Raw genomic sequence first — 27,478 nt, 5'->3', positions numbered from 1 at the left:
TATGAGTTTATATATAATACTACATGTATAACACACATATTATACAAATCTACATAAAAAGAGAATTATACACATGCACATGTATATAAATATATACATGCGTGTGTCTATAATACATATGTATATACTATAGACATATATAACATAAATATACATTCTCATATAAATTTAGATTACATTTTAAGTATAAAGATATTTAAAGTGATCTGAGTTTTTGTTCTCATATAATGTCTATTTATTAAACCAAGGCGTTAGAATATTTGTGTGTTAATCCTGTTTTATGAGAAGCAGGGAACAATTGCGTCAATGATTTGAATCTGAATATGTCCCCTACTAAGAATCCAGTTTGATATTGTGGGAGTGCAGGAGCTGGGTACAGGGGTTTCAGCCAATGATATGCTTAGCATAATGTGCACAGAACATAAGTTTCTTTGGGTAAGCTACAGCCACATATATATATTTATACACATACACAGAGAGATTCTAGGATTAGTATCGTGTGCAATAACCAAGGACATCAGTGGTTTTGTTACGATGATTGTAACAATTTTGTATGGGAGCAAACCTCTGCCTCTGTTTTATTTTGGACTCTCCCAGATCGCCTGTGCTGTGTTTGCTGCCCTCCTGCACTTCTTTTTCCTGGCGGCGTTCACTTGGATGTTCCTGGAGGGGGTGCAGCTGTACATCATGCTGGTGGAGGTGTTTGAGAGTGAACACTCGCGAAGGAAGTACTTCTATCTGGTTGGCTACGGGATGCCCGCACTCATCGTGGCCGTGTCAGCGGCGGTCGACTACAGGAGCTATGGCACAGATAAAGTGTGAGTTGAACTCTGCCACACTTGGACCTGTGAAAGAGAAGCAATGGTTGTTTGTGGATCTTGTCTGGGGAAGGATCTGCTCAGTTTCTGTGGGCTCTGATGAGAACTAGACTGGGAAATTAAGGACCTGATCCAAAGATCATTGGAGTCAAAGGAAAGTCTCCCGTTGACTTCAGTGAGCTTTGGGTCAGGCCCTCACTGTTATTAATCTGTTTTGTGCTTATCCCTTTACTAACTATGACCCACATCTGCTCTGGTAATGGCTGTGTGCCAGAAGTAATTATGCATTGGCAGTGGAGCCTATGGGATTGCTCCAGAATGACTCCTGGTTTCAACAGCCGTGCAGGTGTGAACAGGCTGAAAGTTAGGCCTGACAAGACCATATACAAGGTCTAGGCAAGTGCAACACACACATCCCCAGCCCGTGTACTCATTGCACTGAGATTCTTATAAGGGCCACAGGATGACATGCTGCTGAATGGTCACTGCGCCCTTTTTGCTGGCAGGCAAGAGAGTGGGTGAAGTGCTGCTTAGTTGGTGTCGGCTTTGTTGGGAAACACTACAACCAAGAATAGGGACCAAGTGCAATATAAAAAACGTGACTAGCAGATTTTGAAAGGAAAACATTATACCAGACATTTCTCAGCTTAAGAGAAGATGGTCTGATTGGTCTTCCTTGGCACGCGCAGAAGAAACACTGGGAAATGGTCATTGAATGATTTAACAGTTCAAAACCAGGAAACACTTGTACTGGCCATAACAATATGGTCTGCTGTAACCTCTCTGGCATTGTCCAGGGCTCATCTGCAACCCAGGGGCTGCCACAGAGGCCAGATCCCTGCTGGAAAAAACAGGAAAGAGCATGAATAGGTTTTTAATTGGCAGTGAGTGAAAGTGAGCAGATCCATTTACCATGCTAACCCCCACCTCCCAACCCCTAAACAAGCAAGCTCTCCAGCTTTCCTTTCCACATGTCCCTTATCCACCTGAGCCCCTTGGATATCTGTGCTCGACCGCTGTCCTGAGCCTGAGGGAGTCCCGATGTCAGTACTGCTTCCTCTGGATGCTGGCCCAAAGACATAGACTTTAAAGCCAGAAGGGACAATCATGATCATCTAGTCTGACCTCCTGCACATCGCAGGTCACAGAACTTCACCCATCCACCCCTGCAATAGACCCCTAGCCTCTGGCTGAGTTACTGGAGTCCTCAAATCTTGTTTTAAAGACTTCAAGTTACAGAAAATCCACCATTTACACTAGTTTAAACCTGCAAGTGACCCGTGCCCCATGCCGCAGAAAAAGGTGAAAAAACAGCCAGGGTCTCTGCCAATCTGACCTGGGGGGAAATTCCTTTCAAACTCCAAATATGGTGATCAGTTGGACTCTGGTGGTGAGACCCACCAGGCACAGTGTAGTAACTCAGAGCCCTCCCCCTCTAGGGTCCCATCACTGGCTGTTGGGTGTATTTGTTAATAGCCATCGTGGATGAGCCACATGCCATGGTAGGTAATCGCAGCATATCACCCCCTCCATACATTTATCAAGCTCATTCTTACAACAAGTTAGTTTTTTTGGCCCAACCACTGCCCTTGGAAGGCTGTTCCAGAACTTCACTCCTCTGATGGTTAGAAACCGTCACCTAATTTCAAGCAAACATCTGTTTCTGTTCCAACATTGGCCCTTAACTTAAATAACTCCTCTCCCTCCCTAGTATTTGTCCCTCTGATATATTCACAGAGAGCAGTCCTATCTCCCCTCAGCCTGCGTTTGGTTAGGCTAAACAAGCCAAGTTCCTTAAGTCTCCTCTCATAACGTAGGTTCTCCATTCTTCTGCTCATCCTAATCAGGGCCGGCTCCAGGCCCCAGGGCGACAAGCGTGTGCTAGGGATGGCATGCTGCGGGGGGCACTCTTGCCGGTTGCTGAGAGGGCAGCAGGCGGCTCCGGTGGACCTCCCGCAGGAGTGCCTGCGGAGGGTCCGCTGGTCCCGCGGCTCCGATGGAGCTTCCGCAGGCACGCCGCCGTTCTTGGGGCGGTGAAATGGCTAGAGCCAGCCCTAATCCTAGTAGCCCTTCTACCACATCCATCTCTGGACCCGGCAGGGTCACTGAAACCCTCTGTTCACCTATGTGCTGGGCTGGGCATTGGTCTGCAGGCACTACACAGCCATGACCCATAGCAGGACTTGGCCTCATACCTGCAAAAGGGGTATGTGTCTCATAGACCACTGCCTCCCACACACAGCTGTCCCCCTTGGCTGAGATTCACAGGGATATTTTCATTAAGGAGGGTCTGGGGAGGGCTTTAGTGCCGGATTCCATGAAGGGAGCCAGGGGCTCAGCCCCCAGTACAGGTGAGTCCCGCAACAACTAGCTGCATCTGAGGAGTGTTGTCATCCCTGCATACCCCAAGTGTCTCCATGCTGGCTCTGAGGAACCCGGGGCCCCACTGCCTCTCCATTAGAGTTGGCCACTTAGGGATCTGGGGCAAAATCAGTACTTGGTCCTGCTAGTGAAGGCAGGGGGCTGGACTTGATGACCTTTCAAGGTCCCTTCCAGTTCTAGGAGATTGGGTATATCTCCAATTATTACCTTATTACCTAGCCTTGTGCTGCCTCTGGCCACCCTCCAAAGAGAAGGAGGTTCCACAGCTCAGAGAGGCCAGCCAGCAGAGTGCCGCCTCCAGCCGCTGCTTCCAGTGCTTGAGAGAGTGAGATTCGACAGGAACTCAGTCAGCTCCTCTGCCCAGCCTCCCATGTGTCTGATGGGCAGGGAGTTTTCACACAGTCAGGAGGAAGAGGCAACCTTCCTCCCACCATTTCTAGGGGCACCGGCTCCCCTCCACATTCAGATGAGAAAAAGAACTTGGCACCCAAATCTCAGACCTGTGTTTTAGGGACGAATGACCAGTTTTTCTACCTCTTCAGAAAATTTGAGTTGAAATGAATGTGTCATGCCTCATTATCATGAAATAGCTGGTCCCTGTGAGTAGATCAGGACCACTGCCCCCGTGTTACAGCAGCTGGGCCCGACGGAGTCAGTTAAAGGAAGCAGGGCTATCCCTGGGGCTCTAAAGGCCTGTTAGAGGGCAGGAAGGGGAGCAGTGATTGGGACATGCTGTGCAGGGGCAGAGAAACCATTCGGGAGTGGAGGGTCCCTGGAACAGGCGGCCTGGTGCTAAGAAAGGAAGCCTGGCTCTGGTGTTCCAGAAAGATAAGGGGCTGGCAGGGACTGTGAAGCTGCAAGGAGTAGGGACACCAGAAAACCCTGGGAAGGGGAGACCATGAAACCCTAGGACACAAGGTGAGCTGAGGGACTGTTTTGTTGGTTTTTATTTGGATGGTAAACCTGCTTAAAGGAGACTGGGCATGGCAGGCTATCCTTGGAAGCTGGGGAGAAACCCTGCCATGTTATACTCTCTTATTATCTTTGTGTTTATTAGGCGAGCACCTGGAGGTCTCAGCTGTGCCAGGTCCCATTGTGCTAAGCGCTCTGCAAACATACAGTAAGAGCCAGACCCTGCCCCAAAGAGCTTACAGTCTGCATAGTCAAGACAGACACATGGTGGGGGAAGGAAGGGTTGCAGATGAGGAATGGAAGCAGAGAGAGACAAAGTGACTTGCTCAAGGGTACCAGTCTCCTGAGTATTGGTCCAGTACCTTAGCCACAAGACTGTCCCTCTTCTCTAAGAAAAGAGTGTTTCTCATTTAAATGATGGACCACTGCATTTCTAAAAACTATCTTCTGCACAATTACCAGGGCTGTCAAGCATAATAGGCAGTGACTGGAGAGTGTATTAGACTCTTTGCAAGTTGGGATAGTTAGATCAGTTATAATTATGAACATTTTAAAATGTTTTCATCAATACTGAAACTGGTATCAAAGCACAATTCAGATTATCATGCAACACTGTCTAATGGCAAACAAAAGGAAATTTCAGCCTTTGATTTTCTCTGCTGGCTCCCTTACAATGACAGTAGCAATGTATTTTATTATTATTTCAATTTCTTTTGTGAGGCCTATATTTTCCCATTCTTTTTGGCAAAGATGCAGGCACAAAGAGAAGGCAGGCAAACCAGCGAGCCAGTGGGGCCGCAGAGCTCTCCGTGACAACAGCTCAAGGCACAGCCGTAGTGCCAGCTAGTTCTGCAGTAGTGCCAGTTGCAAAATCTCCACCCAAAAACTATAGCAGCATAGATGCTTCTAGTTCTTTGCTGGAGTGACTCTGTAATCTAGCAGAACTGCTTATCTTACGTTACGATATCAGGAGATGAACTTGGATTGCAGCTGAACATTTGCTTTGTGTGCAGTCTGCGGGTGTGAGTTCGGTTTTGAGACAATAGTCTTCTTTGAACATTCAAAAATCGTTTCAAACATATTCGTTGTAACAGAAAGGCTTGTGGAAGGCTTACCTGCCTTTATAGAAGGGTTACATTTGGGGATCTTTGAATGGTACGCACAGCATCAGGTAGGGGAGAGTACATTTTCAAGAATTTGTCTATAGATGCCAAGGTCCCTATCAAGCTAATCGAAGGAGTTTCACCATAGACCTGCCTTCAGATCTAAAGAATAGAAGAGACAATAAGTGTCTCAGGGTTGTCTTTGCAGTAAACCATATTCCTGAGCTCCCAAAGTGTATCAGCACCAGAATCCCTACTGCATGCCTCACAACGAGCACCACAGCCCTCTCTGATGTTTTTGCACCTTACCGATTTTGCCAGGGATAAGGTGAGGCAGGGGCTCAGCACAAGTGCATCCATTACCCCTTTTCATGGCACAGCTGGATTAGCCACATGCACATGGAACACACATTTCCTTAGCTGTGCACAAATCTAGCAAAAATGCCAGCGCAAAATGTGCAGAGCATGTATGGCAGGCAGGTCCCAAAGGATCGTAACATGGAGGGAATCGAAAGGAAACAACAGCAGAACACTGCAACACTCTTCAGTGAGACTTATTTGCCCGCCAAAATTTAACTTTCTACCCACTTAGATTATCACAAGGACTTTGTTAACAATGGAAACCATTAATAATAATGTTCCAGAAAGTCATAATTCCTGTCCTCTGGTGCTCTGAGAATGACTGACCCATTTTTCTCCAACTTTAAAAAAAATAAAAAGTCACCTTTGTATAGGGACGGCAGTTGGAAAATTTCAGAGCGATGAGCCGCAAAAACCATGGATTAGAATGGAAACTGGCAGGGGAGAATTTTAAAGCAACATATTCCATGTATGACATGGGTACAGGCCAGTTACAGCTGTTATTGTTACTACACCACATGTCAGTAACAAACACAAAAACCGAGGGGCTAGGAAAATTGTAACAAGTAGGAGCAGATTTTCTTCTCATTTACATTGTTAGAAATGTGAAATAACTGTATTGGCTTCAGTGGATTTACTTCAGGTTTACACTGGTGTATACAACTGAGAATTTAGCTTGTAAAATCCAGTAAAACTGTCACTCCAAACACGTCACCCATCCAAGATCGCAAAAAGATTGTCTTCCATCTCTGCTTGAATCCTTAAAGGTAGAAAAATTGGCTGTTGATTTCCACTTTCAATTTTAGCACTTGCTTATTACCTTGATGGTTCTTGAAATATCAGACCTTAAAAACATAACCTTTTAGTACTATATATGGAAAATCGTAGAGATTTCTCAAGTGTATTAGTTATTATTTTGATTTCTTCCTCACACATGCACTAATATTGTCTGGCTTTACAGCTGAGACGATACGAAAATAGCAACAGTCACACTAATGAAAACACCCTTTTATGAGGACTGGTGGAAAATTTCTGTCCAAATTGCTTTTGTATTAGAAAATTGGGGTTTTGATAAAGTGAATGTTTTCACAAAAACAGTCTGCTCAGAGCTTTTCATGAACAAACTTGAATGCTCAAACCTGAAATATTTTGATTTGGATCTGCTGCTGCAGTGCCTCATGGGAGTTGTAGATCAGTTGAGTCCTTTCTCCTCCTCCCATTCTCCTTTATGGACTAAGTTCATCATCCTGACTACATCTGCCCCTCATCATGAGTTGATATCATAGTGCATTGTGGGAAATATCGTCTGACCAAGGAGTTTGGATTATAGTGGAGAATGGGTGCATGAATCACCCAAACTACAACTCCCATAATACACCATGGTGCATTTCAAAGTTAAAATATTTCAGTTTGGAACAAAAATGTTTTGATATTCAAATTTTCACTGAAAAATAGAAATTTGTCCACAGGAAAAACTTTTTCCAATCACCTCTACTAACAATAATTTCTCTGTATCAGATGAGGCACATATAGAACGTTCTATTGACCCGCAGCTGGGTTGAACTGCATAATTTTTCCACCTCTGAGTAATGCAGCCATTGTATATTCAAGCCAGAAAAACCTCCTTTCTTGGCTATACCATAATTTTGTCTCACTATTTAATATACACACACATAAAATATTATGCAAACACTTATAGAGCATAAAGTATTTGTTTATAATCTGTAATTTCAGAGTGGGCAATTTTATCATATTCTAACAGTGGAAAATAAAAACATGCTAGATGTTTTGTATAACTAACATGCTCCATCTGGTTGATGGATGATGATGTATTTTACTGTATAATGTTATTAGAAGGGTAGAACTGATCAGAATTTGTGGTGAACTATATGCCAGGCATACGTAATTTAATTGTGAGAAGTTGCTTGCTTTGTGAGACAATCTGCAGAATATATTCTTGCATCCCCCTATTTGGTATTTGTTTTAAACAGAGCTTATAGAGTTTCTAACATTATTTAGAAAATGTGTTTTTCTGTCTAACATTTGGTCACAGTAATCATATGTGTCTGAATGATCAGCTTAGATGCCTAATGTATGATTTTGTGGTTTGTTTGTTTTTTAATCTGCTGCTAGTATAACACATGCCCAGATTATACTGTCAGAAATGGTCATTTGCTCCTGCTTTATTCCCTTATTAATCATGTGTTGTTTATGGTTTTCCAGAGCATCCTATGCTCTGGTATTCATATTGACATCCTGCAGTAGCTGTTCAATAGTGATCCTATTTTAAACTTAATTACATTAGGAGCTGGCATTGACTTTTTAGGAGTAGTTCACACCAGCCAGATTATGAGACTGGGGCTAATTACTTTGGTTTATGATCTGCAACTAGGCAGCTGCATGTTGATTACCTTAAAAGATTTCCCCATTTGGGCCTGAACAGGGCTATCCATGACAGCTAGCTGAGCAGGATTTAGCCTTGTTTTACCCATCATCCCTAATACACGATATTTAACAATGCACCTAGATTAGCAAAAAAATGTGAGCTTCTCTGCCCGGCTCTGTGTTGTCTCTTATGTAAAGGTGAAATGGATAGAATCCCATTGCAGACAGTGGGTGTGTCTACACTACAGCGAGGAGTGAGCTTCCCAGCGTGGGTAGCCAGACTCACCCTAGCAGGATTTGCTCTAGGGTGCTAAAAAAAACAGTGTGGAAGTTGTGGCTTCCGGTGGGGACTCAGGCTAGCCACCCAAGCTCAAGCTGATGGGGTTGCAACATCTATACGGTTATTTCTAGAACTCTAGCTAACAGGGATGGTAGGTCATGAACAGTTAGTGCAGGCTAGGTCTCCTTCTTAGCAGGGTGAGAAAATTGAAGCTCTTCCAGATAATTGAAAGCAAACATCATGAACAACAAACAAATCACCACCCGGAACTGGTCTCTAGTCTAGCTGCAAAATAAGATTGAGTTTGTTGATGCTACATCCTTTGTTCTGGCCTCTCTGATGGCCAAATCCTTCCTTCTAGTCCCCAGACCAAGTGTCAAGCTGTGTGTTGGGCGGATCTGCGAAAGGAAGGGGGAATGTTTAAACTGTTTTTTTAAAAATGTTGAAAATAACTTTTCCCTATAATGTAGTGTGAGCAAAATACCTGAGGGTATGCAGGTGGCAGAAAGGTTTGATTGACGCCCGTTTTAGATGGTGGCCTCCATCTAGCAAAATATTAATGCATGTGCTTAACTTTGAGCATGTGAGTTGTCTTGTTGAATTCAATGGAATTACTTACATGCTTAAGTTTAGGGAGATACTTAAATGTTTTGCTGGATCAGGGCCTTAACTGGCTCTCTTTTGGGACGACCTGCATAACTCCCTTAAGTAATGTGGCTAGCCAAACCCAATAACAATGAACTGTGCTATCACCATAACCTCCCATGTATTCTATACTGATGCCCATTACAGAGCTCACAGAAGAGGAATGAGGCATTGAACATCTTAGTATTTTGTTTTCAACATACTTGTAGGTAAACTCATCCCGTGGTGAGCCAAGTCCTTTCTGCATCAGGCTAGGACTATATGTACCTTTTCTTTTGGTTTGGTTTTGGGATGCGATAAATCTGGATATCAGTTAACAATGATAAAACTATTATAAAGTCACAGCCTCTAGCTTAGTCCTTTTCAGCTTCCAGCTACCTATATTTTAGGCATCATCATATTGTTGAAAAATAACTGCGAACTACAGGGTATGCCTTTGATAGGGCAGTGCGCTTGTTTTATCTTCAGTTTTTACACTACATGCTCCCTGCTTGCTCAGGCCCATGGGAGCAATGTGGACACTGAAATGTAGTAAGAAGAGAATGCATATTCCGCCCTTCAAAGGCATGTATTATACATACGTATCCAATTACTGCTACCACACACCGTGATGGAGGCTCTATAGCTATATGAAGCAAACTCCCAAACTCCCATGAAGGGTATGATCACTTAGATCTCTTCAAATGTTATGGTCCAATGGCAGCTAATGATTGTTTATTGGTTCCATTTAATGCACACTAGGGATACTTTAGTGTTTGATTTCTCTTCATGCTGAAAACAGAGCAAACCCTTTGTAGCCTTTATTACTTGCAAAAAAACCTTGGTTGAATATAGCTAACTTGTCACTGTGCGAGGAAGGAAATTAAAAGGTGAAGAAAAGCAATGCCCCACAGCACCTTAATAGCACAGCACTGAATGTGTCTGTTCATCTCTTTGGAGAAGAAGGGAATGGTTATGTTGATTGTAAAATGTATGGGGCATGGAGCATCCATGGAATGTCGGATCATATGATATGCATTGTGTTAAAAGCAGAAGCATGTCATTTGTTTAATGGCTGTTGGAATATAAACTTGCATTTTTACAAGTCAGTGTTCAGATTGTAGCTGTGTACCAGGGTCAGAAGCAGTTCCGCAGCCTGAGATTAGCAACTTTTGGAGCTGAGTTGCCTGATTGCTTCCTTGTTTCAAGGAGTTCATTTATTCAGTTCGTTGTGTTTGTGCTTTTGTTTTTAAGGAAAGAAAAGCTCAGTGTGGTACTTGTCTTATTAGCGATTTACATCTCTGTGAACGAATTGGCAGGATGCTCAAGTTTTGATGTTTTGTTCTTAATTTGCATTTCTAATGAGGTCTGACTAAATGGGTTCAAAGTTACATCACTATAAAATGACCACAAAAAGATTGACTTTTTAACCCCCTTATGGATTAGACATATTACTGCAGAGTTCCATCTTAGTCATTCAAGAGACGGTACTTGGTTTCTTAGAAAGATACCTTTCCATTAGATCAACTGCAGAATTGCAACACAACCTTTAAGGTTTGCGTGGCAAAAAGAACCTTTGCTAATCTTGACAGTCTGTGCTCCAGTCTTGTCTGTGTGGCATGTAAGCGTGTCAGGGTGGGCACAGCCTCCTACTCTGTGTTTGTATATGTCTAGCACAGTGTGACCATGGTTTGGCTAGGTGTTATCATAGTGCAAATAGTAAAAAATAATACACGTGGATCTTGGCCATTCCACAGCCACAGAATCTGCCCCAGAATCCGCCCCATGACCGAGATTTGTGCGCTGGAATCTGTGCGCCAGATTTTCAAAAGAGCTCAACACTGCACACTTCTCATTGAGCCACTAACGGACTTGGCTGCTCACAAAAGAAGTCACTCGCTTTGTTCTTCCCTTGAGTTCACAGTAACCCTTTTCCTCCTTTTGCAGTGTTGTATTTGTCCCTGTAATTAAGACAGAATGGGAAAGGTAAACACGGGTAGCCTTCTAGCAGAGAAGAAGAAATGTGTTCATCAACATGCTTTTCTGGATTATGCAGAATTCAGTGGAAAGCCCTGTTTTCACTGCCTGATGGTAGTGCTGATAACTAGAGCTTAGCAAATACAAGAAGACACCACTCTCAAACTTTCCTTCAGGTTCTAAACAGCTGTGGGAATCAGCCATCTTCATGCCCCTCACTGTTCACAATCCATGATTAGTCACAGTCCATTGAAGTCAATGGAGCTGTGCTAACTTACACCAGGGAAGAATCTGGCTCTGGGACCGTATCACAGTTTTGCAGGTGAGGCATATAAGCAGCCAGGATGCATGGTTTGCGGGGCTGCCGGTGGATGGGAAGGGCACGATGCTCGACTTGAGAAACAGTGTATAGGTCAGAGACCTATGATGAGAGAGTTTGTGGCCAAAAACAGCACCAGCGGCTGTGGCCATATGGCCATCAAGCTAAAAAAGGGAGTTTTGCCACCCTGCTCACCAAGAGCTAGTAAAACTCTAAGTACTCAAGGAGGAACAATTTGCTTTGCAGTTGTAAATGTGCCATGCTCCCTCCACCTGCTTAGCAGGATTTGCAGAGGCAGTGAGATGTGGTCGTTTTGCCTGCTGACAGATGCTTTCCCTGTTAAATGTATGATACAGTTTGAAATACTTGGAGAATTTTTATTTTAAAATCACAAAAAATACCCTATCCTTAACTGACAATATTGTTATAAGGTACAGCATCAGTGATGGGTTTGGCAGATCCTGTGTTCCTGAGTGAATTTAGAGTCCCAGTGTTATTCTACACTTCCCCAAATAATTACCTGTCAACCAAAAAATGATCAAGTAAAATGAACAAAGGGCCAGATCCTTGGCTTGCATAACTCCTTCGACTTCAGCGGGGCTATATGGTGTAGCCTGACTGGATGGATCCAAAGCTTCTCAAGGTCTTCATCAGCATCCAGTACTTTCTGGTATAGGTTTGCTGTTGCTCCGTCGACCCGCCCCAGTGAAACATGCTTTGAAAGGAAGGACGTTCCTGAGGTTAAGATATTAGACAAGGATTCATGAGTTCAGGTCTTGCCTCTGCCAACACACCTGCTCTGAGACCTTGTGCAAAGCATTTTGTCTCTTTGCCTCAGTTCCCCATCTGTAAAATATGGATAATAATACTAGCTTTGTCTGTCTAGTCAGTTTCAACAGTAAGGTCTCCAGAACTAGGTCTGCCTGTGTGTTTATAGAGCACCTAGCGTGGTGGGGCCTGATCTCTGCTAGAGGTTCTGAAAGCTACAGCAATACACGTAATAATACATTTTAAAACAAAAAGGGTTGGAAATCACTCGTGCTCAGCTACTGCCAGACGTACCTAAAGCAGTTTTAATGTCAACTAAGGCAGCAGAAATCCAGAACTCCTGTCTCAATATTAAAAAAGCCTTTTCAGTGTGTCTCTCACATTCAGATTTTGATGAATAGCTTCAGTTCCAATTCAGGAGTTAGATCCTAAGTAGCAACTCTTTTTTAATCTCTCTGCACTCCAGTTTTGGTTTTGCATAGCCATTCAGACTCTAAGGTTGCATCTGCACTACACACTGCTGGTGGCAGTATGTAGGGTACATGTAGCTACCCGCCACAGTGACAAGCAGCCTGCGTCCATGTTGCGACATGTAGCTACACGTGCCAATGAAAGGCTCTGGCAGGGGGAAGCAGTGAAAAAAGGCCTCAGCATCTGACTGCTGCCAGAGCCTTTCATTGCTTCCAGAGTCTTTCCCAGTAGAGGGGAAAGGTTCCAGGAGCAGGGAGCTGGTGGAGTCTTTCCTCCACTGTCAGACCCTTTCCCTGTGCCAGATGTGAAAGGTTCCACAGAGCAGAGGCAGCAGGACACTGCACTGCCAAAAATAGTAGTGTAGGAAGGGGAGGCACTGCTTGGGTGAGTAGAGAGCCACATAAAGTATGTACTTGTGGACATAGCCTCCCTCTTCAGTCATGGCTCACAGTCTGCGCTGCTATTTATACCTATGCTACAGAGCTACCTACATATGTACCCTGCATGCAGCCCAAAGAAGCCAGCAGCGGAGAGGTGCTGTAGGTTGGTAAAGTTGAGAACACACCTGAATTTTCTACAGTTCTGAAATTTGACGGTTTAATTTTTGATTTTGTGAATCCTACAATTCTTCAGTGTAGAAAGAGATGGTTGTTTTCACCGTAGCATTTCAATTCTAGGCTTTGACCCCATCTCTGGATCGGCTGGCACAGACCCCTGTGCTCATCGGCTTAATCTGCACAAGGGAGATTTAGGCTTGATAAAAGAAAAAACTTTCTAACTAGAGAAACTAAGGAAGTATTGGAAGAGGTTACCAAGCGAAGTTGTGGAACAGGTTTTTAAAAGCAGATTAGACAAACACCTGTGAGATATGGTCCAAGTTTCTTGGCCCTTCTTTGGTGCAAGATGATAGGTGAAATGACTTCTGGAGGTTCCTTGCAGCCCTATGTTTCTTGGATTCCTTGTGGAGTTCAGTTGCGTTGACTAGGACCTAACCAGACCCAAGGATCAGAACTGCTGTCTTACACTGTCAGGATAAATTGATATGCACAATAGTAGTCACTTTATTTAATTAGGAAATCCACTTAATTTCAAGGGTAAAAGTATTTTTTTACAATTTAGTAGTTTTCCCCTTATAAGCACAACTTTAATGAGTAACGTGACAAACACGACAAGACATTATTATTTTAAACATCATATGTAGCTTCCTCAGAATTTATATTCATCCGTCTTGTAACTAGTCACTTCCATTTTATCTTCCTGTCATCTTGAATGAACTAGGAATGGAAATATAATTTCCCAGGGGCCTTAAAAATTGGGGAAGTATTAAGTGCAGCTGAAATTAAGTGATTAATAATTTAGTTTTAGGTCATGAATCAGCTTTATGTGATACTGAAGATCGTTTGCAACCTTAGAAACACTAGTGGCAACAATGCACTCGGGAGGTTCAGGGCGGTAAAACCTCTAAGGTGAGGCTGCTGAATGTAATCAATCTAATCGTCAATCCTCCAGTACCAAAATGTATTTCCTTTTTGCACCAAATTTCCTCAGATCTTCTTGACAGAAAAACGTCAGCTCGTTTGACAGTTGACTGGCAGGTTGTGTTGCATCATAATTGGGGAGAAGCTAAGAGATTTAATGGCTGCTCATAGTTCCTTCTCCCCCCCACTTTTTTTTTTAATATAAGGTTTTCTATGACAGATGCAAAAGGCCTTAGCAACTAGGCCCTGTGCCTTTTTCCCTCCTGCTTCCTCCAGAGGTAATTATCTTCCTCCATCAATAGCACTGTCAGAAATTGGGCACATAATTCAGCATTTAAATGAACAAGCAATGTAATATTTCCTGTCTCCCAGTGGAATGGTTTGTGGCTCACATTCTTCTCTGTCACTCGTTCACTCTTGATGTATGTCCTGCGCGCAGTCCTTGAATGCCTTCTGTCCCCTGTGTTTCATTACAGATGTTGGCTCAGACTTGACACCTACTTCATTTGGAGCTTTATAGGACCGGCGACCTTGATAATTATGGTAAGAACTCCTAATTAACTACTCCATCTCCCAGGTCAAGAAATAAAACTTCTACTCTATATCTTGAATTTACATAGATTAATTTGGGAAAAGCATGTTCTTATCTGACCCCACCTAACACAAGCAATTAGACACTCATTGTAAGAGACTCCTTGCATTCTGAAATACTTGATCAAAAGCTGTTGGAGAAAGGAAAGTATGTTACACTACGAACTTGTGCTGTGGACACTTGCTCAGAATAGTCTCTTGCAAAGGTTGTTTGATGTTATCAGACGTTTAGAAGCGCTGGTCTCTATTTTGACATCACTGTATGCTCATCTCTTTGAATTCCAGAGTGAAGCAATACATCATTTATGCACAAAGGGAAATCTGAAATAAGAGTGAAGTCAAAAATGGAAAAGATTTTTTTCTCTTGCTTTAGAAGTTAAAACAAAATAAGTGTAACTTCACAGTTAACACACTTTGTCACCATATCAGATAACATAGCAAGAAGGTAAAGAACCATACTGTAGAGACAGCTGGAGATTGCTTATACTGAAATCACTGCAATAAGGCTTACATAAATCATGCTTTGTTTTAAATATAAAGTAGTTCAGCCAACAGAGTAAGGAATGAGCATACTCATTTCAATGCAGACGTTGTAGCTGGTTCTCATTTCAATCCAGAGTGTTTCATTAGCCATCCAGATTGAGGCCTGTGCTACTTGCTAAATCTATAGTGACTATCATATGTCAAACACAAAAACAGCCCAGTTGTGTGCAAATCAGGGGATCGTGCCATTTGAAGGATGTAGTGGCTTGCGTGTGTTGTACGTTTCTGTACAGAACCATTAATCTATATTTTTTATTAAATACATTTATAAAAGGCCTCTCTCTGTGTGATTGCTGCCTCTCGTCTGGGTCTTTGGTAACTCATTTCCAGTCACTGGGAGCCACTCTAGCGTAGAGCTAGTGAATCACAATCTATCTTTTCCAGCATAGACCAACCTCTTTTTCCCAGTCATTACACCGTAGTGTCTCTTTAACATTCACTTGCCCATGCATCTCCCAAGTTACGCTGTATTTGAAAATGTATACTCCCCCCTACCCTGGGTGAGGGCAGGCCTTGTGTTCCTTTCTATGGGAGCAGGTGAACAACAAACCTGGAATGGTTTGTCATCACTATGCACCCGCACAGCTGCAGAGGAGCAGTTACAGCAAACATTTTTTTAATTTTCCATTACATCGCTTGAAACACTGCTGTTGGTGTAAAGGCTGGTTTCATCCAGCACCACAGCTTTGTGGATCTCTATTGTATTGCTGCTCTCTCATTCGGCAAGCTGCCTTGCCTTTATAGAATACTAGGCAATCATCTATGATTTAGTCTCTATAAAACTGTAGTGAGAACTAATTTCCCAGAGCAACTCATCTGTTACAAAGAAAAGACTCACTTCCCCCTCCTCCAGTTCTGCCGTGTAACACAACCTTTTTTTTCTTCTTTTTTTTTTTTTATTCCAGCTTAATGTAATCTTCCTTGGGATTGCTCTCTATAAAATGTTCCATCATACTGCCATCCTGAAACCTGAATCTGGCTGTCTCGACAATATCAAGTAAGTGGCTTTTTTTCCCCCCTTCTCTCTCTCTTTTGCTGTTTACAGCTCCTTTACTCCTTGAACAGAGTATATTGTAACTAACCCCCTGACAGAAATGACAAGAAGGGGTGATGCATTGTCTTTATCTCATGTGATCCTGTTTTTGACTGCAGAAGTGGTTTATTATGAGCAAGAACGGATGAATGAGGATGAAGGCCTGTCTTTAAAGGGTCCCGGTATTAAAGTGTATTTAAGATGAGTGGTGGCAGTTTTTATTCAGTTTTGCATAGCACAGTTGTGTGTGCCCATACTGAAAAAGACAGTGGCCAGGTTCTTTAAAGTAAGATGGAACTGCAGCTAATGTAAAATGGAATTACAGTTTGGCAATTACTATTTTAGTACTGTGTAGAAAAGGAGTGGAAGTGTGGATTGCTATTACTTCTCCCTGTTTTGAGTGCCACGGCCTACTTCTGATTGGTTTCTCTCTGCAGTAGATTTATCGGCTCTTATTCTGCCCTGAGTCCAAACCTAAAGTAACCCATATGGCTTTAGTGGCGCTGCTCCAGATTTACACTGGAGTTCCTAAGATCAAATTTTTGTGCTCTCTGCACAGCCCGTATATTGTTCTTTACTTTGGTGAGCATCCAAGGTACAGCATCATATGGTCTAGCTATTGATTGAATAGAATATTAATGCCCGGCAGTGCCTGCCTGTGACATTGCCTATGGCTTTAATTGCATGCTTTACAAATGCAAGTGAGATTTCAGGTGGCAGTGTGTGATAGGGTGTGGAGTCAGCTAATTAATAAGACCATCTAATGAACTTTGTGAGGAGGAAATGGTAAGCCTCAGCACTTTATTGTGCATAGAGCAAAGCAGAACAATATCTGATTCCACTAAAGGGCTCTCACATCCCTGCTTTGACAGGTGAGGGGAGGGAGAGGACAGGAAGGGAACTCATATAATGACTGAAGAGCACGTTTCTCCAAGAGGTTATTGTTGTTGCAGCTATATCTGCTCTCGCAGATGATGCTTTCCTTTAAACTAGGTTATGCTGCACTGTGAAATTCTCAAGCTGGACAGGGGTTTGAAGTGCCCCAGCAGTGCCCCCAGCACAGCTTTCCGATTCCAAAGACTGGCTCTTTGTAGCAGTGGTGGGCATGGCGAAGGGCAGCGCCCAGAGCCGCTGGAAATTGCAGAAGGGGAGCAGAAGCTTTGCAAAGTGCTCCTCACCCTTCCCCACAAGCCACCAGTGACCCCGGAGATGTGGGGGTTCCTGGTAATTCTGCAGGGGTGGTGCAATAGAGCAGCGACACTAGGCATTAACATCCAATCCGCAGAGGAGGGGAGCGAAGCGTCACTTTGCCATCAACCAAGCAGCATGGCCACAGAGGCATCTGTTCTGAGAAGTGAGGAAGGGGGAGCCTAGGCTGACAGGTGAAGAGCAGGGCATTCTGCAGGGTTGCTCTGAGCCCCATGGGGTTGAGTCTAAGGGCTTGTCAGAGCTACGTGTGCTTTGCCAGTATAGCTATACTGGTGTAAGGAGATCAGCGGTACCAGGAGAAGGATTTTGTTTCTGGTGTCACTGTGCCTACACTAGGGCTTTTACTGGCATAGCTATGGCTGCTACTGCGTGTGATTTTTTTCACACTGTTAGCCGACAGCTATGTAGCGTAGACTAAGCCTAAGGTTCCTTGTTTTTTGTCTGGCTCTGTACCTTTAATCCCCCAGTCCCTGCCCCTTTTCCCCGTCAACCAGCTCCCTTCCCCAAGGGAATAATAGGTTGGGTCTTGTATCCCTTTAACCTCACACTGTATTTTTTCTTGTCATTTTTTCCTTTCAGTTTTTTCCCATAATGCCCCATCTCTCTGCTACATCACCTACCCATGCTGAACTTTCATTTCAGGGTCAGCAGTACATGTCTCTCTGCTGGCTTTATTTCATTTTCTTTTAATACAGTTGGCGCTTCCTTAGATGTCCTGGGCAATTAGAATTATCTCTTTGAGCAAAGCCTATTTTTTTCCATATTCTGAGCCTCTGCTTTTCAGCTCAGATGGAAAATCTCTGGAATAAGAGAAGAGTTTATTGGAAAAGGGAGCTTCCTTTGACAAAGCATGGCAACCTAAACATCACTTGTCCATAGAAGAGGCTGTGGGTGCGGGGAAATAGCTGAGCTCTCTAAGATCCCCGTTTCAGCCCCTGCTCATGAGCTCCTCAATGCAAGACAGTTCCCAATGGCTGGGGGAAGGTGGGAGCAGATTGTGGAGCTACCAGATCCACCAGTTTGGGCTCCTCTTTGCCTGCGAAAACAGACGGGTATATGGCGCCACTGGCAAAGCAAGGTGTTCTGGCATGGGAAACTTGGATGTACAGGTGATAACGCAACAAAGAAGCTTGCAAAGTTTAATTTTATGGGTGATACCATGTTCAGAGACACTTTATTGGCACCACAAGTGTTGCCAAAGCCACTATAAGAGAAAGCCACTCTGTGCAGGTGTGTGACAAGTTTCAACAACCCTTCCCCACCCCCACCTCCCTGGAACATGGTTATATCCTGTGTTTCAGCTGTGATCCCTTTTGGCCTTGTGTCATTACCGTCCATTCCTGATCTGGTGGCAGGATGCTGGGCAGGACAATGCCCCCGCTTCCGTCAGCAGTATTTCAGGCTCTTGGCTATATTAGGTACTAGGAACAATAAGTCCACTTTAAGAGCATAGATGGTCCAAAGCCCAAGTCAGTGGCTGTCTTCCCATCCATTTCAGTGAGCTAGGGATCAGATCTTAAATCAACAATAAATTTAATAACACTCGGGACTAGCAATTTTACTACTCATATTATATCAGCTGTGTAGACCTGCTATCTGAGAAGAATTTTTTCAAGGTCACCTGGCCAGAAAACTCAAAACTGTTCTAAATTAAAATAATAACAAGAATAATAGTAATAATAATGAATTAGTATAATAATTAAGGCAAAGATATCAGTAATCTACTGAGTTATTTTTGCTTGTGCTAATCTCTAATACCTTTGTTAAAATGCCAGGCATTTATATTACAGGTTATGTCAATTTCAATGTCATTGTAAAATATTTTATAGGTTCTTTGGCAGATGAGTGTCTATTCCTGATTTGACTAAATTAAAATGCTTTGAAAACACAAGCAATACAAATGTTTTAAAACACCTTACTAATATCTTTCCAAACCTGTTGCTTCATTACCAGTAACATTCTTTATTTTAAAGTACGTGAAAGACATAAACTCAATCTATTTCATTTACCGGAGAAAAGATTAAGAGGTTACTTGATCACGTTCTATACGTACCTACCTGTAATTAGAAATTATATTCAGGCTAGAAATAGATGCAGATTTATAACACTGGAGGTAATTAACTATTGGAATATCTTATCTAGAGAGATGGTAGATTCTCCAACACTTGAAGTCTTTAAATCAAGTTTGGTTGTTTCTTTCTGAAAGATATGCTTTAGCTCAGCTACAAAATATGTGCTTCATTCAGCAATCACTGAGTGAAATGCTATGGCCTAAATTATACCGGAGCTAATTAGAATGGTCCTTTTTTGTCTTAAATCTATGAAAACAGGATCTATGAGGTTCCAAAAAATTCAGCTGACCACTGTGAGCCCTTAGTGTGATGCCAAAATGTTAAATCTCTAATGAGTATTATTTTTATTTTGTTTATTTTTTGTAAACAAACAAGACCTTTTGTATGAAGAGCTTGGCTGTGATACTTGTCTGACAGTTTTACAGCATTAGGGGAACTGAATGGAAGTTTGTTCTCCCACTTCATTTCCCGTTGCTGTTCTGCATTAAGCAATGGCGAAGTTCTCGCATCATAAATCCTCAGGCAACTCGACAACTACGAAATATTCAAATCCCTGTGGCGATGTAAAAATAAAAGCTGTAAAATATTTGAATAGGCAATTAATAAGCACCTTGGCAATCTGGTGCTTTCTTATGTCACTGTAAGGTTGGAAATACATTATGAAACATAGAAAATGGATAGGCAAATAACTTCACTTAAACGAATCAACTTGATAAGCCCTGGGATGTCCCCTGGGGTACCATGAATTACTGTGCCAACAGAAGAGCCTTTGAAAGGGCAGCATCTGAGCCAGGTGCTGTATGGATGAAGGATTTCTGCAAAATTGTAAAAGTAAATATCCCGAGCCTTAGACTATGAGGTACAGTCACTTTATTATTGGGCTAACATGGCAGAATCTGAATGTCCAGCAGTTTAACACTCAGCATCCATGAGTTATGCTCAAAGAGTCAAGGAAACACCTTGACATTTAGATGGATCAGAAGCTGCCTCGTTCTCACCCGTGTTCCCTTTTCCAGGTTGACAGGCAGTTTTCAGAAAGATAAATCTATGCTCTGTTAGTTTGTAGCTTTAGGTCTGTGTATAAAGCCTTCCCCTGATCTCTGTCTACTTGCTTGTCCTTCGACTGTGTTCTCATTGGAACAGAGAGCGTGCTCCTTAAGTGTTAGGAAAGAGTCCGGCACAGAGTGTGTGCTACCAGGAATAAATAAGTCCAGCGTTCTCTCTTGGCTCTCCAGGCACGTAGTTTAGTATGGAGAGGTGGCAGCCTTTCCATGGTCTAGGCCAGACTTGATCTGCCCTGTTGTCAAGGTTTTTCCCCACTTTGAACTTTAGAGTTCAAGAAGTGGGGACCTGCATGAACACTCCTAAGCTTAATTATTAGCTTAGGTCTGGTACGCTGCCACCAGCCAGAAGTCTGTGTCTGGCACACTTTCTGTTCCCCCAAAACCTTCCCTGAGGAACCCAAGACCCAAACCCCTTGGGTCTTAAAACAAGGAGAAAGTAACCATCCCCCTCCTTTTTCCACCCCCCCCCCAGACTTTCCCCTCCCTGGATTGCCTTGAGAGGCTTACACAGATCCAAACTCCTTGGATCTTAAAACAAAGAGGAATTAACCATCCTCCTCCTTTCCCACCCCCCCACCAGTCCCTGGTGAGTTCAGGGCCAATTCCCTTGGTTCTTAAAACAAGGAAAAATCAATTAGGTTCTTAAAAAGAAAGCTTTTAATTAAAGAAAGAAAAGGTAAAAATTATCTCTGTAAAATCAGGATGGAATATGCTTTACAGGGTACTCAGATTCATATAGACCAGAGGGGACCCCCCCCCCAACCTTAGATCCAAAGTTACAGCAAACAGAGGTAAAAATCCTTCCAGCAAAAAGACACTTTTACAAGTTAAGAAAACAAACATAAGACTAATCCGCCTTGCCTGGCTATTACTTACAATTTTGAAAAATGAAAGACTGATTGAGAAAGATTGGGAAAGCCTGGTTGTACGTCTGGTCTCTCTTAGCCCCAAGAGCGAACAACGAACAAAACAAAAAGCAGAAACAAAGACTTCCCTCCACCAAGATTTGAAAGTATCTTGTTCCCCTATTGGTCCTCTGATCAGGTGTCAGCCAGGTTTACTGAGCTTCTTAACCCTTTACAGGTAATAGAGACATTAACCCTTAACCATCTGTTTATGATACCTGTAATTCCAAATAAAAAGTTTCCATCTTGTATGAGAAAATGTATGATCTCATGAAGAACCCATAAGCACCGCAGGGCAGGGCCAGTGTCTACTTCTGTGAGTGAAATCCTGACTCTGCTGATGTCCATGGCAGAACTCCTATTAATTTTGACAGAGCCAGGGTTCACCCTGTGTTTATACCATGCCTAGCACAACAGGCCTTAGCTGAGCATCTGGGCACCATCATGATGTACGTATCAAATAATTATAACCAACAAGTGTGTAGCTGGGGTCTTTTGATAAAGCTGGATTTAACTCCCTCTTCCCCTCCTCAGTATGTTTAAAAAAACAACCCCTCTTTGTGTTTTCAAATATTTAGGGTTCAGACTCAGTGAAAACTACGATTGTTTCTGAAGGTTTTAAATGAATGGAATATTATGAAATGTAATAAAGAAATAAAATGGCTCCATCTTGGAATCTTCTCACATCTCTTTGTCCTTCATGAAATTCCAACCAAGAATGGGTTTTGCCGACTAGCCCTTTTCACTATAGCATTCTCACTCTTGAAGTTATTTAAGCCATATGCAGTGCTGCCAGTAAGAACTACCATAACAAATGTTCTGTAGGTGCTGATCGCTAAATTATTAGGTAGAGTGGTAGGTAAGTTAGACAGTCATGGCCATAAACTTGCGCCCACAAAATTGCTGTCATTGGAAAGTATGCAGGAGTCGCAACAGGCAGAGGAAAGAAAAATCAGCTGAGAATGTCTCGACTAGTTCTGTCAGGGCGAAATTCACCTCTGTGCAATTAGCCTGTTTTGGGGGTTTAAGTGAGCTGGAGTAGTGCATAGACCTTGTGCATGAGAATGAAATTAACTCTCAGGGACCAAAGCAAAGGACCTAGCAATGGCGTATTGCTGGTATACACTGCTCTGTCTTAGATGAGTGCTGGCCACCACCCTTCCAAACTCACTGGGATGGTGTATTGCCTGTAGATGGATGGATCTTGCAGTTTGGGGATTGTGGCAGCATGAGGAGAGCCCAGCTGGTGAAAAGCCAATCTGTCTTCCTCTTATCCCATACCCACGCTCCCACAGCCTCTAGTATGGAGAGTAGAGAGGATGGTATAGAACAACATTGCATTCCAGAGATCTCCAGCTGGGAGATGGTCCCTGGCAGGGAGGTATTACTGAATGGAATGCTTTAGAGCAGCTCTGACGCTACTCTAACGTAGACTGAACCAGTGCAGAGCCAGCCATGGAATCAGGGGGCCACAGTTAGCCCCTGAGCAGTTGTCCCATTGTGCCCACTGGATGCTGGGCACAAGAGAAAATATGGCCCAGATTTTCAGAGGCCTGGTACACATGTGTATTGTTTAATACTCACATGAATCCAGAATGCCTTATAGACCAAAGGATCGCATATTGTTATGCAGTTAGGCCCTGATCCAGCAAGGTACTTTAGCACACGGGTAGTCTCACTGATTTCAATGGAACTACGTAGATTTAGGCACAGGTATCGGTATTTTACTGGACTAGGGCCTTAATGCATTCTCTTCTGTGCTGGCCTTTGCAAATGCTGTAAACTGCCAAGGCTTGTTCATGTTTTCAGACATTTTCCCACTTGTTTAATATCTGTTCTTTGTGAAAAAGCGTTACTGCAGAATGTTATTTCTATGCTCCCCTCTCCCCCCCCAAATGGCTGTATCACAATTACGTTAGGTCGATAAGAGGCATGCTCCTTAATCAAAAACTATTTAAATAATGGTTATTCTGATCACAGGACTGTTAGAAGTGGAGGGTACTTATGTTCTTCCCCTGGGATTGCTTTCCTCGCCCTACTGCCATTTGAATTACTTTGTTTGCAGTCTAGTGTCATTGGGAATTACGCATGACATCATTTTGGGGCCGTTACAGTAACTAAAACTGATCCTATTATGAAAGAATTGGCTCAAGGGATGGAATGATTATTTGATTAATAAAAGGCAGATTTTGTAATTAGATTGAAAGAATTCCTCAATGGGATTGGACACCTACCGTACCTAAAGTTATGCAGGAATCTTAATGTGCTTCCGAATGGCCGGAGAGGAGGGAGTGAAGCATGCTTCATCATACCAGAAAACGAGAGCCCATAAGTCATGCATTCTATTTCTTTTAAGCATGGTAACATTTTCTTTGAAATCTCAGTATTCCTCCCCTCCCCCGCGTGCCCCCACACTTTTAATTGTCCTGCTCTCTATCTGTGGTTAGGTTTGCTAGCATTCCATTTAGCCAAACTGCTGTCACTGACATTTTTCCATGGTGCAGTATGTGGCTGTGAGTTTTATTTATTTTGGAAGGGTGAAATGTATGCTTTTATAGCCAAGTGCAATTACAAACCCATAAAAAATGAAGCCGTGTATCGAGAGTTTTCAATTTGTTTTAACTCTCTTTCCCTTTTTCCACACATTTTGTGCCACTGTCATTTTATAGACATAGTATACAAAACCTGTCTTAATGTTTGCTTTAAAGTCAGTTGGATGCCCTTTAAAACGTAATTAGTGTGGGCCTTCACAAAGAATAATAAGTAGGACTGGAGAGTTGTGTTCAATTAAAATGTCCATCAAAGGAAATCTAGGCACATACAAAAAGCATCCTCCAAGGAATTTATTTTCTATTATGTTAGTTATTGGTACCCAAACTTTCAACTTGTTGGTTAGTTCAGTTTTTAAAAGGGACCTCAAGATAGTTTTATCCCAGCAATAAATCCTTTTACCTGCATTTTATTTTTGTTGTGGCTTGCTTGCTCGCTCTGTGTCAGCCTGCTAGAATCTCTCTTTCTTTAGCAATACAACAACCACTGAATTAACCAACTGAGGTTCCATTGGATCATTATTTCTTCTATTTGTGCTATTTTCTAAGTGAGAAAGAATGGTGTTAGTTCCTGAGGCCTCCGTTCAGCATATGCTTAAATCCCATTGAAATCAACACGTAGATGCTTCCCTGAATCGAGACCCTAAGGGCCTGAGCCTACACAACAGTGAGCCCTCTTATAATAATCGGGCCTACAAATTTGTAATAAATGTAAAAAAAATTAAGGGATCAAAATTGGTGTGTCAAATATTAGGCCTAATTGGTGGACAAAATAATGAAAGGTAGCCTGTTCCACCCACCAGTCACTTTGTGGGTCCTTCAAGAAAGAGCCTTTTTTAGGGGGAGAGAGAAATAAAAAAAAATAGGGAACAAAAGATGGATGCTACTGGTAAAGCAAGTTTCACCATCATGGCTGCTACCTACATCATCTCCTGAGATCTCAGGCCTTCATCATCTTCATCCTAAAAAATGTCCTAACCAAACCAAGCCAAAGAAAGGTACCTGAATAACATCGCCACCTTTCCCAGTCCAGCCAAATCCCAAATATCAACTAAGATCAAATCAAATCAGACTTCAACCACAGCTCCATCCCAGCTCAATTAATTTCTTTTCTTTTCCCCAAAAGGACAGGTGTTACAACTTTTGATACCCTCTAAGAGACGATCAAACAGGGGCTTTTCCTTCTAAAACTCTCTCCAGCTAAAGCAAAAAGAAACAAAAAAGTAGTAAAAATGAAAGCCTTATTTAATACTTTACATTTCAAAGGTTTTAACTGTTTTTCCTTCTTTTCTTTTTCTTCCATACAATTTTTTTTAAATGTTAATGATGTTTGCCATAGTACTAAGTAGGCTGAAGTCTCTATATACCAAACCCAGACCTTGTTTAACACCGTTTAGTGTTAAGCAGTAACTGAGTTAGGTTAACACCTTTGGCCCATTTTTTCCATCTAAGTTAATACAACAGTGCATCCAATGGGATGATGAACATCATCAGTTCCCACTGAATTCCACAGGAGTTGAGGATGGATTGAGCACTAAAGTTTTACAGACAAAAAAAAATAGTCCTTTCAATATTTAATTTAAGGGAACCCAATTTCTCTCAGCCAACTACAATAATTATGTTCACACTCTTTTGTCCCACAACGAAGAGCCATATTTCTCATCTCGGAATTGTCATTTGAATAGACATGTCCAGCAGCCTGGTGAGCTGTAATAGATTCTGTCACATAAAACAAGGCAGCACAAAAAGTGATTGGCAGCTGGGGAGAGTGGCTGTTTGTCTGTTTCCATAGGAGGGTACCAAGAGCAATGTTAAACTCAGCCAACTTTCTAGGCTGTGGCACTCATTGCTTGGGAAGGAAAACCTGACCCCCATATTCTCTGGTTTTTGGCATCCAATTTTAGAAAACTCTGGCCTAATTTTCAGAGGTGCTGATAACCCACAACTCCAGCTGAAGCTCCTGGCAACTTTCACTCTTGTCAGCTTTCCTGGGATGTGTTGAGTCCTTGTGGTTTAATCAAGTGTCTCACAATAGTTAATCTTTTTCTTAAAGCCTCAGCTCCTGGAGTCATGTGCTTATGTGGGAATTGCAATAATTCATTTAAAAATAAGTTTCTAGTCTTCCATATTTGCAGAAAATATGCTTGGAAATGTGGGTCCTAAAGGCTCAATGATAGGAGGCAAAGAAAAGAACCACCATTTCTTATTGTTTAAAAAATCTCTTGATTTTTTTTAAAGCCTCTCCTATGTCTTTTGCAGGGTCTGATTTATGATATTTTAACATTAGGGATAGTCCAGACTGTACTTCTGAAAATCACATTCTGGTGTGTAAATTTGGGCACTCAGAAACAAAGCCCTAAAAATGAGAAGCTGCTTTGAAAAAGTGCCCATTTAACTTTGCTACCCATTTTCATGTCCTGTTCTCCATTGATTGCCAAGGCAGCAACAGCTTGTGATTAACTCGTGAGTCTGTAAATGGCACATCAGATCATATTACTACAGCCATGGGAAACAACTTCTTTTGAAATTAAGTGATCCAACCAAAATACAGTAACCCAAATATGGGAATGTGTTGAGCACCTGCAACTGCCATTGAAGTCAGCGCATTTCATCGATGCTGTATTATATATGGTGTAGGTGTAATATATGCTCATTTTCATATTTTAGTTATGTATCATATTTAAAGATGCAGTGTGAGTAGTTCAGTCCCCAAAATTAGGGTTTTTTTTAAAGTACCTAGAAAACCTTTAAAACATTGGTTTTATTAAATGAAATGAAATTGAAAAGAAAAATTAATGAAATTTAAAAAGAAAAATAAATATTAATCTACAGAAATGTGTAATAAAATCTATGCTCAGACACAGCATCATGCAAAAAAGAAAGTGAAACTGACTGATCCAATCTGATTGAAATGCGAGAAAGTAAACAAATTGCTTTCAGTGCAGTGAAAAGTAAGTTAGATTTTAATTGTTTAAGCTTCCTTCCACTTTCATAATAAGGAGATTAGGTCAGTAATGGTGGTAAGGATTTTTTTTAATGATTTTTATGTTGAATGTCATTTTACCAAAGCCAGATTAATTTTTTAGTAGTGTAGTTGTGGTTTTGAAATCAAATGAAAATACGAAGATAATAAAGATCACATTTCAGATCTGTATATTAAATCTTTGTTAATTTCTGTAGCAATTTGTATTATCATCTGAAGACACAATTTTTAGAAATGGTTAATGATGCTGCAGGCTCTGGAAGTGCATATTGTACCAGCTTCCGATGGGGACTCATCTTGCAGAATAGAAACATTTTAATCCTTCATTACTTCTGCACTGACAGTTGCCTATAAACATGCAGTGATCGTGCTGAATAACTTGCTGCCTGAGGGCTCCATCCTACAGGCTGCTGAAGGCTGGGGAGAAAAGTGCAGAGAACCAAAGTATTCATGCTCAGAGTCTGCTCAGCCCAGCATCCAAGCTGATAGGCTTGTTTGTAAGACCAATCCAGCAAGGTATTTAGCACCCCTCAATTCCTGTCAGTGGGGAGTCGAGGACGATCACTAAGGATCGGGCCCATTATTCCGAGACCTGTGCACAGTGCTAAATAATGGGAGATTTTGTGCGCCCACACTGAGCCCTGCTGAGTCT

General features: G+C 42.3%; 1 protein-coding gene across 20 annotated transcripts in view; it reads left to right on the top strand.

The window, feature by feature from the left end:
* Window positions 1–27,478, top strand: part of ADGRL3 (adhesion G protein-coupled receptor L3) — an 817,914-nt gene that overhangs the window by 726,721 nt on the left and 63,715 nt on the right. For all 20 annotated transcript variants that reach the window (XM_030565478.1, XM_030565475.1, XM_030565466.1 and 17 more), the window contains 3 exons: window positions 598–818; window positions 14,354–14,420; window positions 15,917–16,008. In XM_030565478.1, coding sequence (XP_030421338.1) covers window positions 598–818; window positions 14,354–14,420; window positions 15,917–16,008 — 380 coding nt within the window. The remainder of the gene's footprint in view (window positions 1–597; window positions 819–14,353; window positions 14,421–15,916; window positions 16,009–27,478) is intronic.

The sequence above is a fragment of the Gopherus evgoodei genome, chromosome 5 (genome assembly GCF_007399415.2).
Source record: "Gopherus evgoodei ecotype Sinaloan lineage chromosome 5, rGopEvg1_v1.p, whole genome shotgun sequence".
NCBI lineage: Eukaryota > Metazoa > Chordata > Testudines > Testudinidae > Gopherus > Gopherus evgoodei.
The sequence above is the reverse complement of the archived record's forward strand: the minus strand, read 5'-3'. Positions and strand labels throughout refer to the sequence as shown.